Genomic DNA, 17,195 nt, shown 5'->3' on the forward strand with positions numbered 1-17,195 from the left:
TCAGTCGTTTAATGACAAAACAACATTTTGGTGGTGTCTGAAATTCAGAATCTGAGCCTCGACATATTTTTCATTTTTGGCATATGTGCATATGACCTGAATGATATAACAGTGGGTTGAGTCACAATGTTCATCAGTGTGACAGCCGGGGGGGAAAGCTGTTTGTGGCGTCTGGTTTTAGTAAAGCGCTCTGTAGAGCCTCCCTGAAGGCTGCAGTTTGAACAGTTTTTATCTGGGATGTGAGGGGTCTGCAGAGATGTTTTCTGCCTGCTTCCTGGACCTTTACAGGTCCCGGATGAAGAAAAGATCAGCATCAATCAGCCTCTCTGCACACCTGATAGTCTGCTGCAGTCTGGCCCTGTCCTGCTTCATGACTGAGCTGAGCCAGACAATGACTGATGTACATAGGACAGACTGGATGATGGCAGTGTAGAAGATGACCAGCAGCTCCTGTGGCAGGTTGAACTTCCTTAGTTGCTGCAGGAGGTACAACCTCTGTCGGGTCTGCTGAGCGGGTTCAGCTCCAGGTGGTTCTGACTGCACCGTCTTATTGTTATATATCAGACCAATGACGGTGGTGTCATCCATGGACTTCAGGATTTTCACAGATGGTTCTCCTGAGGTGCAGTCATTAGTGTAGAGCAGGGGTCCCCAATCCCAGTCCACGAGGGCCGGTGTCCCTGCAGGTTTTAGATGTGTGCTTGATCCATCACAGCTGATGTAAATGGCTAAATGACCTCCTCAACATGTCTTGAAGTTCTCCAGAGGCCTGGTAATGAACTAATCATGTGATTCAGATGTGTTGACCCAGGGTGAGATCTAAAACCTGCAGGGACAGCGGCCCTCGGGGCCTGGGATTGGGGACCCCTGGTGTAGAGGGAGATCCTGCAGACCCTTGTCGATAAATTACTGACTCTTAGACTGAGCTCTTCTCTTTGTAACTGGGTTCTGGACCTACTGACCAACAGGCCGCAGTCTGTGAGGATCCACAATGTCTCCTCATCCTCCATAGTCCTGAGCACTGGCTCCCCTCAGGACTGTGTGCTGAGTCCCCTCCTGTTCATGCTGCTTACATATGACTGCTCGCCTAATCACCCTGGCTGTCATATTGTAAATTTTGCAGACGACACAGCTGTGGTGGGATGCATCACAAACAACGACGAGGCCAGCTACAGGAAGGAGGTGGAACAATCGAAGGACTGGTGCAGGAAAAACAAGCTGGATGAGATAGGTGGATGATGTCTGCGATCATGGTGTTAAAGGCTGAGCTGAAATTCGTGAACAGGGTCCTGGTGTACATCCCAGGTTGTCGAGGTGATGTAGGATGTAGTGCAGTCCTACAATGACTGCATCTTTGGCCAACCCGTTTGCCTGTTTGGTAAACTGCGCAGGGTCTAACGAGGGCTCTGTGATGTCCTTCAGGTGGCTCAACACCAGGCTTTCAAAGGCTTTTATGACCACAGACATCAGGGCAAAGGGCCGGTAGTCATTGAATCCTAGGATGGTGGACTTCTTTGGGACCAGGATGATGGTGCAGGCACTTCATATAGCTCCAAAGATCTGTTAAAGATATGAGTTAAGATTGGGGCCAGTTGGCTGGCACAGACTTTCAGACACACAGTTGGGTCCTGGAGCAGACACACATCCTACTAACAGATTTTTAGTGCAGCTCACGCTCATTTTCAAGTACATTTCACGAAAAAGACACATACACACACTCAACACTCTCAACACTCTCTCTCTATTGCTATCTCTCGTTCACACTCACACCACCACTTTCATATTTTTGTGTTCCAGGTGCTGTATGTTTGCTTTTTTCTTACAGGTGCAGCAGGTGGTGATACATTATGTATTTCTGTTTGTACTCTATCCTATAATTACAGTGGGATGCAAACGTTTAGGCAGCCTTGTTAGTAGTCATTATTTGCCTGTATAAATCGTTGGTTGTTACAATAAAAAATGTCAGTTAAATATATCATATAGGAGACACACACAGTGATATTTGAGAAGTGAAATGAAGTTTATTGGATTTACAGAAAGTGTGCAATAATTGTTTAAACAAAATCAGGCAGGTGCATAAATTTGGGCAGAGATTTAAGCCGTCTGTTTCCACAGTTAGGAACATATTGAGAAAAAGACCACAGGCTCAGTTCAAGTTAAGGCTCGAAGTGACAGACCGAGAAAAATCTCGGAGAGACAGAAGCAACGGTGAGAACAGTCAGAGTCGACCCACAGACCAGCACCAAAGACCTGCAACATCATCTTGCAGCAGATGGAGTCGCTGTGCATCGTTCAACCATTCAGCGCACTTTACACAAGGAGATGCTGCATGTGAGAGTGATGCAGAGGAAGCCTTTGCTCCGCCCACAGCACAAACGGAGCCGCTTGAGGTTTGCTGAAGCACATTTGGACAAACCAGCTTCATTCTGGAATAAGGTGCTGTGGACTGATGAAACTAACATTGAGTTATTTGGGCATAACAAGGGGTGTTATGCATGGAGGAAACAGAACACAGCAAGAACAACACCTGCTGCCTCCAGGAAAATATGGTGGTGGATCCATCATGCTGTGGGGCTGTGTGGCCAGTGCAGGGACTGGGAATCCTGTCAAAGTTGAGGGACACATGGATTCCACTCAGTATCAGCAGATTCTGGAGAATCAGAGACAAAGCTGAAGCTGCGCCGGGGCTGGATCTTTCAACAAGACAACGACCGAGACACTGCTCAAAATCCACTAAAGCTTTCATGCAGAGGAACAAGAACAACGTTCTGGAACGTTCATCTCAGCCCAGACCTGAATATTATTGAACATCTGTGCTGTGAGTTAAAGAGAGCTGACCATGCTCGGAATCCATCAAACCTGAATGAACGAGAGATGTTTTGTAGAGGAAATGGTCCAAAATACCTTCAGCCACAATCCAGACTCTCATCGGGACCTACAGGAAGCGTTTAGAGGCTGGAGTTTCTGCAGACGGCGGATCTACTAAATATTGATTTCATTTCTTTTTTTGTGGTGCCCAAATTTATGCACCTGCCTGATTTTGTTTAAACAATTAAAACTTCATTTCACTTCTCAAATATCACTGTGTGTGTCTCCTATATGATGTATTTAACTGACATTTTTATTGTCACAACCAACGATTTATACAGGCAAATAATGACTATTAACAAGGCTGCCCAAACGTTTGCATCCCGCTGTATATTTTTCTCTATTTTCTCCTCCCTTCATTTTTTCTTCTGCCTGTCCCGCCTTAGACATTGTCATACTATACTACATATAATGTAATAGCTGAAATAACACAAATAGAAATGAATAAATAAACAGATAAAAGAAAAACATACATGTGGATAAGTCTTCATGCATCCTCTGCCAGAAACTTTGTACAGGCATACAATTTAGGGCCAGAACGGTTGATTTACTCCAGTTAGCATACTGGAGTATACTGGAGTTTGCTAACTGGATGAGAACTTATCTGTGAGTGTGTTCGTCTTCAGAAGAGAGATTTGTGTGTTCCATAGGAAAAGTAATATATCATCAGCATATCGGTTTATCTTATGGTCTATATTTTCAGTTAATTTCCTTTACTATCTACATTTTTGGCAGATTGCTCCTGCTAGTGGTTTGATTTAAAAAAAAAAAAGTGAGGGGGGAAGCAGACAGCCCTGTCTTGTGCCCCTCTGTAGATTGAAGCTTTGGGAAATAAGATCATTAGTCGTAGCCGATGCGTTTAGAGAGCTGTATAGTGTTTTGATCCAATTTATGAAGAATGAACCAAATCCAAAATTAATTAAAATAAGGTATAGCCATGGTGTGGTGTTTTGGTCATGATAAAGCTGCCTGGTGACGTAAAACCATGATGCCAGGTAGGGAGCCTCCTTGGATTAACTTTCGGATCAGGAACAGGACCTTATGTCGCTCCAGGATCTCTTTAGGAAACTCACTGTTCACCTTGAAGTCTGCTCCTCTCGGCTCCCCTCTTCACCGGCTCCTTCTGTTCAAAATGGTCTATTGTTTGCCTGACTCTCTGAGGGCAGTGTTTCTGACAGTGACTGTTAAATGGTAATGGTAAAAGGACTGGTTCTTATTTAGCGCTTTTCTACTCTTCTGAGCACTCAAAGCGCTTTACACAACTTGTGCATTCACCCATTCTCACCCATTCGCACAAGCACATTGATCTAAGTGCTTTCTAAGTAACATTCACACACATTCATACTCCGATGGACGCATCGGAGAGCAATTTGGGGTTAATATCTTGCCCAAGGATATTTGGCATGCAGACTAGGGGAAGACAGGAATCAAACGACCAACCTTCCGATCAGTAGATAACCTGCTCTACCACCTGCTGTTGGCTGGACTCCTCAGACTCACGTGGTGCCTGAAAATCTTTATGCAGGATTTCCAGGAGGGCTAGGTGTGTGCAAAGCTGGACAGTTCTTTCTCTATGGATGTCAGAATGTCCACCATATTGCTGTTTTATAGAGAAGCTGTTTTGAGGAAGGCATTTCTTTGCTACAAGAGTTAGTAGGGATCTTCTTATCTGGTTTCCCCATAACAACATACTTGAAACATTTGTCAATATACTGTCGTAAACTGTCCAGGTCTTCCTTGTGGTTCTTCACAATGGTGAAGATGCTTTGAATCTAAGTATAATCCCTATTTTTGTAACTTTAAAAGCTGTCATGGAATAAACTGGCAGAGAAAATTAGTGGTGTAAATGTTTCAGTGGTGCACCTTGTTCAGTGCTGCTGAGATTCTTGCTGCACTGCATGTTACAACAGCATAGTTCTCCTCACTTACCTGTCAACCTGGTGTTTTTCTCCATGTCAGTTATCTGGTCAGTGAGCTGGTTTTGAGCCTCTGACACGCAGGTTTGTGGTGGGATGTAAACACTGACCAGAATGAATGAGGAGAACTCCCTTGGCGAAGTTTGGAATTTAAAAGAAAAGCCTGTAGGGGAGGGCTACATGACTTTCCTAACACTGTGACATCAATACACCAGCCTTTATTGATGTAGGAGCAGTTTCCACCTTGTCTTACTGAAATATACTGTGACTGACACTGAAGTATCCAAAATCTGTAAAAGTTCAGACATTTGTGATATGTTTGCCTTTTATAATAAAACTGTACACCTATTAGACCTAAAAAGCTCCCCTGACTGTCAGGTAGCCATCATCAGTAAAGGCTGATATTAGATTCAATTATAAACGCTGACAATGGGAACATCAAAGCTGAGGTTTTCTATCTTTAACAGTTTTTATCCATTGATAGCAGAAATAATGGAGTTCTTTATTATTATTATTGGAATTATAAAAAAATTAAATGGGCAAAAACTTTTTAAATTATTATTATTGTTGTTGTTGTTGTTATTATTATCATCATCATCATAAAAAGGCTTGAGGACAGATCCACGCTGGAGTCTGGAGGTAACTGACATCACAGTGTCTGATCTCTTCCTCCAGATTTTTTCACTTTCTGTCACCTACCTCTGGTCCCTCTCAGATTACAGCTCAATAATTAGATTTAAATTCAAATGTAAAATTAGGATTCATATTAGTGAATCATAGGAATCATACAACATATTAGTGTTGGCAATGGCTTTCTTTCTCTGCTCGGGGATGCTCTTAATTTAGAGGTGACTGAACTAAGTCTGATCAGCTAAAATCAAAACTCCCAAACATCCAGCCAGCTGTTCTGTTATTCTGGTTAGATCTTAGCTGATCTAAGAGTTATTCAGAGTTTATTTTTAAACTCAGAATTTGATGAACATGTTTTCTGGAATAAGGCCTTGTCCTCTACTGTCCTGTGAACCTGTTCAGGGACTCCTGGTATCAAGCGGCCACCAACACACATATATGTAGAACTGAGGTCTTGTTGTTGGTCTTGTTCCTTTTTTTTTTTTTTTTTTTTTGAAAACAACAACAACAAAAAACAAACAAACTACTTTTCCTGGGTTTATTGGAGAGCAGTAAACCAGCTTAAATGAGCATTACCTCCACCTACTGGACTGGAGTCTTGACAGGAAAAGTCGAGCAAAGCCTTCTGCGACAATGTATTGCTGCCATTTATTAAGAAATGTTTAGTTAAAACACATTTTTTTTACGTCATAAATGTCTTTTGAATGTGAGCTTCCACTTAGATGATGGGAGGAATGCTGTGTAGCAAAACTATTATACAAGCCACTGTGTCACATATAATGATAAAGAGATTTTAACAATTTAAAAAATGAAATATAACTATAGTTATATGTTTTACAGTTATAAATATAACTGTAAAAATACTGATATCGATTTTAAGAGCGGGTGTACTCGCGGCCTCCTACCAGTGCTTTCTACAGTCATACATTTTTTTAGATTCAGAAACTAAAACGTCACATGATGTGGAAGCTACTTGTGTTTTAAACACTTTTTTATAAGTCAGAGAGAAAAACAAACCACAAACAAGAGGAATTTTCTTTAGTTAACGCGACTGAAAGTGTAGACGCTATACGTGACATTTTTTATGCCGCATTGTTTGATCGTTTGTGGCGCTTTGAGCCAGTGGCCGTTTTTCCAATAGACCTGAAAGCAGCATCACGACTGGCTGCGTGAGGTGTGTTTGGCCGGGCAAGGACACTTACAGGGTTGGAATGACATTTGTGTAAGTTACCAGCGGAATGTTACTAGTTTGTTAATTGATTCTGCGGCGACTGTTGTACACAATCTAACCGGAGACTTACAACATTTGGACGGACCAGGGACTTCGTCTGGAAAAGATAACATGAGGCTCTTTTCCAAACCGGTGGCTAGCTCATTGCTAGCTGTTGACTAGTTAGCATTGAAAGCTAACTGCTATTATTTGACTGTCACTGCATGTAACCAGCACTAGCTGAAATCTCCGAGTTAATATCAGCGTTGTAGGGATACATATATGGTTTATGTTGCGATAGTTTCGGAGAAAATCCGGATGTGACCATACAGGGATGTCTGACAAGTTAAAACGCAGCTGTGCCCCATTTAACCTCCGGAGAATATAAAAAAAATGTAAACATTCATTTTTCCAAGTTATTTAAAACAACAATTTGTACTGCAGTAATTGGATTGTGTGACAGTCTAAAACAAAATAGTCCTGAAATTTTTAGCAATGCTGTTTTTAAACTTTTTTGTTAAATGCTATAACCCAATAATTTCCTTTTACGAGTTATGACCTAAGAAGCGTCCACTCAAAAGCCGCTGTCAGCTGGAAGATATGCAACTGAACTTAAAGGAGCGGTTGAGACTGCTCTGTTCATTTTGGCTGTAGTGCATTTGAAGTTGTAAGGAAGAGGCCTGTGTTCACGTGTTTCACTGGATGCCAGCTGTCACCATGGAGTTTCTGATTATAAACGTGAGGTGTGCTTCAGGTCCCGTGCTCCTGGCAGTCCGAGAGAACCTTCAGTTGAATGCCTGAACTGTAGCATTTGTGTTATCTTGCTGCACAAACACCACAAGATTTATTATCACACAAAATCTTCCTAATACATGCAAATGTCGGAGCTTACATAAAATTATTGATTTAACAAAGCATATTTGTTTTTAAGATGAATCATGTGACCAGTAAAACGTTACAGAGTGATTGCCTGATTTGTAAAAGCCAAATGAGGTGCTGCAGCAAAAGCTGAGACGAATCCTCTGCCAGTGTCCTCTGCACTCCCTGCTGTACTGATGCAGCTTTTTGGAATAACTAGTGTGTGGTGCAGTGCTAACTGTCAGAGAAGCTGCAGGACCTAGCCAAGCATTCAGGAGCTGGTGGTGCCAAAAACAGAGCTATAAGACTTGCATCTGTTAGGTGGACAAAATATCATTCAGCCGTTTTTTAGAAAAGAAGGTGCAGCACAGCTTTTGTATTTATTAAGCTCTTATTGCACCAGACTGAACAAAATGTTAGCCAATATTAACTTTTTAGCAAATATATCATATCAGTGTAGTCAGTTGATTAAAAAATCATTTGGTTATCAGACACTGATAATGTTTCACGTTTCGGGTACGAATTACAGTGAAAACATAGAAAACTGCCTTTGCATTTTTTGCTTGATAATCAACTAATCATTTTGTCAGCAGGTTAATATCTCTGTTGTAATTATGTCATGTAGCCGTGTGAACAGCTAACTCGATCTATTCTCTCTTCTGTGGTCTCAAGTAGATGAGGTAGAGGGCCTCTGGAGTAGTTGGGAATCTTCCAGTCGTAAAGTCTTTGTGCTGTTGTCTGTGCTGTGGGTGATGGTCATCGGGTGACCGGGGTTGCCCTGACCCTGTGGTGAATGTCTGTGAGCAGAGGAGGCGTGGCCTTCTGGGTGGGTTGTATCCGCAGCCACGGGAGAAGGCAGCCCATCCAAAAATGGAGCTGGAGTGTCAGACAGGTAATTTACTGGATTTCTTGTTATGCATCAGTTGACAAATACTCCAGTATTCCAGTTATTTTAGGCTGTTAATAGTTTGTTTTACTTAGACCTGTACTACAAAACAATTGAACATACCTAGAAAAGCATGTGTGAAAATTTCATTCAAGGTCCACAAATACAAATAGGTTCCCTGTGAAACATTTTTTTAATTACTTAAGGTCCAAGAGAAATCTTCTGGAAATAATATTTTACAGGAATTTGATTGTTCAGTAGGCAGTGATTTCATACCTGCTGATCTCAAGTCTCCAGCATAACTATTTCTGGAGCAGGTAAACTCTGCAGCATAAACCGATGGACCTCGGTAAGAAGTAAAACATCTTCATGCTACTAAAACCCAGGATTAACCCTGAAGCTACCTCGATGAGCCCAAGTCCTGTTTCGTAGTACAGTCCTCTGAACTGTGTGTTAATTTAGATGTAAACAGACATAGATGAAAGTGAAAAGGGGCGTGACCCCATGACCCTAAACTGAATAAGTAGTTAAGAAGGTGGAATTTAGTACTCAGTATCCTGAAAATAATGCTATCAATGAATGCCGATCCCGTCTGTCTGTTTTTTAAAGAGATTTCTTTGCATTAACTGGTTGACAAAGTTCACAGTTGGACCTGTAGCTTTATGGTTGCTGTCAATTTTCACTGTTAAATTCAATTTAGTTTATGTATAGCACTAAATCATAATATGATGCAGACCTGCAGATCATTTTTGCTGCATAGAGTTTTTTTTAATAGGTTTTTAACTAACCTATAGAAACAACGTGAGTTCTAATAAGAGTATATTTTTGGGCAGAGATGCAGCTGTTCTCTGTTCTAGAACAGGTATGTGTTCAGGTTTCATCGTTGTCTGTCCAGGTAAAAAGCAAACTCAATGTTGGACATGGAAAAGGCTGATTGCAGGCTTCACATACTTCTGTCACAAAGAAGTCTTACTTCTTGGACACCCTTCAAGAGTTATACTTGAATTAGTGGGAACCAGCTAGGCTAGCTCCAACACTTAGGTTATTAAGTCTTCACACAACTTTTTATGTCAATGTTTAGCAGCGTAGGAACGTACAAAGTAAACAATCACATCCTCCCCAGGATGAATTGCATTCCGTTTACATTTTATTACTACAAAAGGTTGTATTATGACAGATGAGTCACGGTGAACTCACTAGGGTAAAGTGCAAAAGAAATGGCAACCAGAAAGTAAAACGTCATGATCAGTCACTGCACAAAGGTTGTAAAACTTATTATAAAACAGGTGCTGCTCATCAGTTGCTTGACACTGAGCTGATGGGAAAGTGAGATGTGCTGAATAAAGCTGACAGGCAGATGTGTCCAGTCAGGCACAGCGAGACGCTGCAGTGGAGGAAATAATGGTCTGATCTGAATTTCTCATTTTCTCACTTACAAACAGAGATGGGCGTTACTGTAATCTGATTACTTTTTTCAAGTAACAAGTAAAGTAAGGGATTACTATTGCAAAAACGGTAATTAGATTTCCAGTAGGAACGCTGCGTTACTGCGTTACTAAAACCGTGATTTTTTGCGAGAATGTCTCATGACAGTGACGTAAGCGAGTGCGCCGTTGGTGACAACAGCTGTGTGCAGATCAACAATGGATCATATATCGAGTGTGGAGAGAGTATGAGCGTGCAGCGTTTAAAGCGTGGAAGTACTGACCTTACTTTGAGTTTGATTCCATAAAAAGTGACAAAAACATTCGTGTCCGCTGTGCGTGGGAAGAAAACTTCTTTTTACAGCGAAAAAACCCTAAACTTCCAACAAGCACCGAGTAGCTACGACGTAATGGGAAACTCACAGAGAAACTCGCGGATTCTTCCACTGACCACGGCACACCTGCACCAGGGTAAACCTCCGCCTACCCTGCTCCTGCTTTACAGGTGAAAATAGAGCAACAGGACCGCTGAGTCTTTGACTTTATTTATTTTCTGCTGTGTTTTACTTGCATCTATTTGAAAGACTGAGTGTAAACACAAAAAATATTTTATGTGCTGGAATGTGCAGAAAATAGGTTTAAATGTTAAACTAATTTCTTCCAGTCAGAGAATGGTGCATATAATTAAATTTTTGCTTGATGCATAAAGTTAAAAGATTAAAACTGATAAAACAAGTTTAAAAAAAGAGACTTTTCCATTTGATTACATTTTGTATGATGGATTATGCAGAAATAGTAGAATTGGGCTGAAAGAGATATCGCTTTATCACCTCTTCAGGTTGTAAATCGTGTTTTTAAAAAGTAACTAAGTAACTAAGTAATTAATTACTTTTGAAAATAAGTAATCAGTAAAGTAACGGGATTACTTTTTGGGGGAAGTAATCAGTAATTAGTTACTGATTACTTTTTCAAGTAACTTGACCAACACTGCTTACAAAGAAGTGAACAGTCTCTACTTTTTAGAGACAAAACATGGGCCACAAATCCAGGAAAACTACATTAATAACAGTTAATAAAGGGTATAAACTGATTTACATGTCACAGAGAGAAATAAGTATTCGATTGGCTCTGTGCTCATGTGACACACATTTCAATCAATCAGTTACAGATTCATTCATTATGTGTATAAAGCTATGCTTTATACACATAATGCTAATTTACACCATGGAGCCCTACTCTAAGCAGGTATTATACATAAATCCAATATATGACAGCTTTTTAAAGTTTTTGGAGCTTGTTTAGCTCCATGTTTAGGGTGGCTGTGGCTCACAAGCTAGAGCAGGTCATCTACTTATCAGAAGGTTGGTGGTTGAATTCCTGCTGCTCCAGTCTGCATGTCAAATGTCCTTGGGCAAGATACTAATCCCAATTTGCTCTCCAATCCAGAATAAATGTGTGTAAGTAAAAATGGAAAAACCAAGGATATACTGAGAGATTAAACTGTTTACAATCTAATCTAACTCAAAATCTCAGACCGCTATTAAAATGGAATATCACGTTCTATATGCTTACAATAATAACACCAAGTCCTTGTTGCTTCTTTAGGTGGTGGATTGCCAGACCCGCCCCCTGAGCAGTGCAGCATGGGCCCTGGCCCCACCCAACAGCCTGAGATATCAGAACTTTAGGCAGCCGGTGCTGTCTAACCCAATACATCATGCGAGCCAGCCTCAAATGCTGCGCTACGGCGAGGAGGATTGGGAGGACTCTCTCAGTGTTTGTGTGCTGGTGCGACAGGGCGAGTCACATGGCCTCCACACCCTTCTGGAGATCCCTCTGTTTGGTCACAACAAAATGGGAAGGCCCCTCACGTCTTCAGAGTTCTTGTTTCCACTGACCACAGTGGATGGTAGCAGAGAGGATGACATTAACGTAGTGACCTTCAAACGTAGCGACACTGATGCTGTAAAGAGAGAACACGGCTGCTTCAGAAGCCTGTTTGAAACTGAGGGATGTCCTGCACCATTCATGTCTGGCTCCAAGTTTTACTGCTTTCATTGCCCTGGCACACACTTGGTGCCTAACAGTGTGCTAAAATACAGCCAGGACAGCGGACTTGACAAGAAGGCGGTGGAGCTGCCCTCTGTATCGCTGTGTAGCCATACAGGCAGAGCAGAGGGGGAGCATATTGAGAGCGACAGGGAAGGAGAGGAAAAACTGGCCCTGGTGTATGAAAGGCTGAGGATAGAGGTAAGAACCACTACAGTATGATAGCTGTCATTGGTTATGTTGACAGCTGTATCTGACTCAACGCTTGCCTGGCAATCAGTCTCTTCCTGAAATATAAACAGACACATTTAAATAGTCTCATACTCTTATTGACTATTCAAAGCATTTAGTACTACAGTCTGTACTGACTGTTTAATACACATATATAACTTGGACTGTACACTTGAGGCTTGAGGTATATAAGTTAATCCAACTTGTGCACTGAAATACAGATTATTTTGCATTCTCTTTGTGATAAAGCGTATGGCTTACGAATGATTAATTAATTAATTATTGTCAGTAACTTTAGGTTACTTGCATAACCCCAGCAGCATGAGTGAAATGGTCACTATGATTCGCTTCCCGGTGTAATCCTCAGAAGCACTGATCTCATTCTGCCTGTCAAACTGCACAAAGTGAGGGGTGTGGACTGGACTGATAACCCCAGGATGCTGCTCCCTCCTGCATCCAACACCACTGTTAAATCTCTAGGGGGTGTCTGGTCTCCCTGGAGACGGGGAGGAGCCTTTCATAAAATGGCACATCAAGGGGTACTGTTTTGTCCCCAGACCCTTTACCCTGTCAGTCAGATCCTGTAAGAATAATAAAATCACACCAACACCAGACACAGAACGTGTCCCTTATTGTTACACCGTTTGTCAACCACCTCCAGTTACATTTACAGTCGAGGCAGCAAGTGGAGGACGCCCCAAGCATTTTCAATAGCGTTAAAGTTACATGTTGCAGGGACGGTAACACTCTGCACAGATGCCCTGAAAAACAAACCTCTTATCTCCTGGGAGTGGGATAGAGATGAAAAATATGCATCCTTCTGGCTAATTGATGTAAACCAGTAGCTCCCCGGCCCCCCAAACTGGTAACCAAAAAATATCTGCAGTGATAGCTGCTTTACTCTGTTCACAGAGCACTACATACATAGTTTTTTTCTGACAGCAAGTGAATTTTCTCCTGAAGAATGCAAATCGAGTCTACATCTCTACAGAGAATGCATTTTTCCAGGAAATTAGGGGGAGTGACAGTAAACTGAAGCCGGGAGCCCTGTTATATTGTTTTTAGCAACTAGTCTGAAGTTGTGAGTGTTGGCCATCTCTATCTGTAGAGAGAGAAAAGTGTCAGTCTCCTGTGTTTAAGGCGTCCTGTGAGTCCCCAAAACTTGTGTCGTGGGCCCATCTAGTGGCAGGTTGTGACAGCTGGTTAACAAAGTACATGTGCAGGGCACTAAACACGTCACTCATCCAAGTGACTGAAAAAGCTACGTCCAGATGAACAGATTCAACTTTTTGGGATGATTGGACATGCATGAAGACTTTACAGCATCCTTTGTAGCCTCCTCTCAAGACAGTAATGGCACTCAGCAGTTTACCTGTGTGTGCATTTAATAATTTATCCTTGAACACACTCCACCATAGGTCTAGATGTGACAGTGGGGCACGCTTTATTCAATAGGAACAAAATTGTGTGCTTGTGTGACTTAGAGGAACAACCTGTTGTCTCTTTCCCCTTGTGTGGTCCAAAGGGCATAACAAGCAGTGACAGCGAGTTGTATCTCAAGGCAGTGTAACAATAGTGTAAAATTAATTAATGACAACTACAATACTCGTTTGTACTTTTGTTCACAGATCAGAAATATCATCAAATCATCACAAAATAATTTTTCATCTTATAAATGCATCTCATGCAGTATTTAGAAATGTAGCTGTTTGTTCATAATAAAGTCTTATCACTATTATCCTGCTACACCTCAACAGTGACAATACTGCAAACCAAGAAATTCTATTTTAAAACCACTGCAAATGTAGCAGCTATCCACATGATAGGATTTACTCAGCTTCAGGTAAAATGTTTTATTCATTTTTGCACAAAACCACCATAAAAAGTATGATGACTTTACACAATCATTGAAAAGTACATTTGCTCCAAGGACAGGTTTTTGGGACAGCCTGTTACCATAAAATCCATTACAATGTTGATATTTTACATTTGTATACAAATGTTTTGATGATGAAAACAAATCAAGTATCTTCATTTTTCCATGATCAGATCGGACATGTTTACCTGAAATTTACAATTTCGGATCACATGGTGAATAATCGGCTTTGCAATTTAACACCACCAGGATCATTTGAACACACTTTTGTGTTTTTGTTTTGTTTTTTAATGTTTGAAGAATTAAGACATTTTATAATAGTTTCCACACTGTATCCACATTGTTTCCATAGCACGAAAGGGCAAATGAATAACAAAAAACAAACACAAGAACACACATTTTCTGATATCAGATGGAGTACAGGGGACACGGATATGGAAAAAACTCTTTTTTTAGGGGGGGGCGCAGCAGCAGCAGCTTTACTTGCCACTGCTGTGAGCATTGAAACAACTCTATACGCTTCACCTTCTTCATTTTCCTCACAAACTGCAGCCTGCTTATTGTAAAACCAAACTCTGTTTTTAGACTTAAACGAATAGAATTGGAGAATATCTTGTTGAAGTGTTTGTCTTTAAAATCAGCACCTAAACTTTGAAACTGATCTTCATCTGTTTGTTTTGCAGCTTCCAAGATTCTTTATGACAAACCACGACTACTCCATGTACTCAAACGATGTGGAATTCATCAACGGCCTCATAAATATCAAGACCAGGTGAATGTGCTTGTCTAGCGTGATGGTGATGCGTTATAAGAAACTCTTATCCTTTGACCAAACTCTTGATAAGTGTGTCTGACTGCGTGTGTTGGTGTAGAGGCCGTGTGATGTACCGGCTCACGCTCTCGCTGTGGCGCCTGCTGTGTCTGTGCTACTACGCTGAAGCTCGACTGGATGTACTGAAGCTTACCAAACACATAGAGGACGGGACCATTAAGGCTCGCTGGAGGATCAGAGGGCTTCCTTTCCACTCTCTGCTGCTGCGCTTCTATCGCAAAGACAAATCGCACCTGTACAGGTAACAGCACATCCAGAACTGGGTGCACGGGAGTTACAAGGTTAAGTGGATTTGGCGATTTCTGTCTCGGTGTGTTATTTTAAAGCTCCCAAAAATGTAATGAAGTAATCTTTCCATAAAATAGATTACTGTTCTGATATACTCGCCTTTTGGTGTTACGTATATAATTAACGTTTCCTTGTTTTTGAATTGAGTGTTTTTGGAAAGAGGAAACAGATTTTCAGACAGGTTGCAATGTCCGCTATAAACACTATCATGTTTGTAAGATTAAAAACATTAAGACTCATGAATAACTGATTCTTCCGTTCACACTTGTACATAAAAATGGGTGCATATTTTGTCCAACCTTAATCCAAATGTCATCTCTTACACATAGGTCCTATGATGCGTTCTCTACATTCTACATGGGACATGATGGATTTATTCACTGTCACAAAGTTGAGAAGGTAAGGAAGCTAACAGCTTTTTGCCAGAGCACCCACAGCAAAACGCCTTCAGTGCTATAGAATAACTACTCCCAACGATTGTCTGCCAGATTGAGAAAGATTTCTTGTTGGGTGCAGTTTTCCCAGCACCACTGCTGATAAACTTTCTGACCAGGCAACAAGTACTTCTTTTAACCCGCTTTAACCTTAGTGTGCTTTAAAACACACCAGCGTCTTCAGCCTCTCATCACTGTCAGTATTGGCATAGATCGAGAACATAGACAGGCGGTCAGTTAAAGACGTTCATCAGCATGAATGTTGGATAGAAAGCAGTGAAAGGTCAGATTAACATGATGATAGTGAGACCTGCTGTGATATGTGTGGATATGTTATATTTGTTGTTCTCTTTCCTGCAGGTGATGCCAGCTCAGCCCCCCGTCCTGCCCAGAGTAACTTCCCTCTTGACCGGGGTTCTGGTGGCACTGGGAGTGCAGGAACACCGACCTGCTCTCAATTTGTTACCCCTGCTTCTGTCATCACTGCGACAGAGCAGAAACTGACCCAGAACAAGCATTAGTGGAAAACCAGTGTCTCTATAGCCATGTGACCCTGAAAAGCTAAAGTGGTCTTCACATGAAAACTGAAAGTTATGCTTGCTGTTCAAAAATATTCTTGTCCCTGAATTAAAACAACATCAAGTCTTTCTTCTGCTTCTCCTTTTCTAATGCTAGATCAGGGAATTGTTCAGATATTTATACCACCAAAAAAGTCAATCAGCTTTTTACTCTGAGTATTGAAGTGGTCAACAGTGCAGATGTTTGTTGACAGCAGAGCAGCAGGAATAAGAACATATTTTGTCACTCTGGAGTAACAGAGTCTGAAATACTACTGGTGGCTGCTGTACCACACCTTTCATATGGTGCACTTTTGTGTAAATGTAACCTTTGAGATTTTTATACTATATACGTATGTATTGAAATCTGCTTTTTGGATCAACTAGCTGCCCGTTCAGTTGTGGTAACCGGCTTGTTGGCATATTTGAATGAGTGGCACAACAATCTTAAACAGTTAAGAGAGCTGCCTTTTTGGATCAGCACAAGTTTGACTTCGCTATAAATGATTTGTCTACAAAGGTTTTCGGTCATTAACAGTGGATTGTGTCTGCTTGCCTCTATGCAGCAAGTCTAGGAGATGTAGGAATAAAATGATACACATACACACATATACTGTTATTTCACATGTTAGGAATTGGAGCTAGAAAGCAGAAGAGGGAGAAGACCTTGAGCTCACTACAGAGTGAGCATCAGATTTGGGCTTCTTACTGTTAAACAGGATGTTACAACTCAATTAATGGTGAATTAAAAAATTGCAAAAAGGAACTAGAGATGCTGTTACTGGTGGAGCTCAGATTAGCTACACCACCTCCTTTGGTGACCATGCACCTAGTCAGCACTCTGGATGAATGATAATATTAACAGAGGGTGGAAAAATGATCAAGAATCAATGTCTGATTCTAAATTTAACACAATTTCTATTATTGTTTGCCATCTGGATTGTGCTGTGAGTGCCATACTAAGTCCAATTCAGTTGTATTTTTCACAGCTTCAAATCACAACAACAGTAAAGTAATTTTACAAATTAAAATCCTACAATACAGAGAAAACTAAACGATCAGATGACCCCTTTTATGTCTTTAAAACATTCCTACAATTTTAACTAGTTGGTGTGTGTTACTTCATTGATAGACAA

At 41.1% G+C, this 17,195-nt stretch overlaps 1 protein-coding gene across 3 annotated transcripts; it reads left to right on the plus strand.

The window, feature by feature from the left end:
* Positions 1 to 6,406: 6,406 nt before the first annotated feature.
* Positions 6,407 to 16,149, plus strand: cUnh6orf136 (chromosome Un C6orf136 homolog). Of its 3 annotated transcripts, none has more exons than XM_080863564.1 (7): positions 6,411 to 6,636; positions 8,155 to 8,374; positions 11,398 to 12,042; positions 14,632 to 14,720; positions 14,821 to 15,021; positions 15,398 to 15,467; positions 15,863 to 16,149. In XM_080863564.1, the coding sequence occupies exons 2-7, from the start codon at positions 8,276 to 8,278 to the stop codon at positions 16,004 to 16,006; spliced, it is 1,248 nt and encodes a 415-aa protein (XP_080719690.1). In that variant the 5' UTR covers positions 6,411 to 6,636; positions 8,155 to 8,275; the 3' UTR covers positions 16,007 to 16,149. The 3 variants fall into 3 exon arrangements, with proteins under 3 accessions (XP_080719691.1, XP_080719690.1, XP_080719689.1); XM_080863563.1 differs by having other exon boundaries at positions 6,412 to 6,636; positions 8,158 to 8,374; XM_080863565.1 differs by lacking the exon at positions 8,155 to 8,374 and having other exon boundaries at positions 6,407 to 6,636.
* Positions 16,150 to 17,195: the final 1,046 nt, after the last annotated feature.

Source organism: Rhamphochromis sp. 'chilingali' (assembly GCF_963969265.1).
Source record: "Rhamphochromis sp. 'chilingali' genome assembly, chromosome: 17".
NCBI classification, from domain to species: Eukaryota; Metazoa; Chordata; class Actinopteri; order Cichliformes; family Cichlidae; genus Rhamphochromis; species Rhamphochromis sp. 'chilingali'.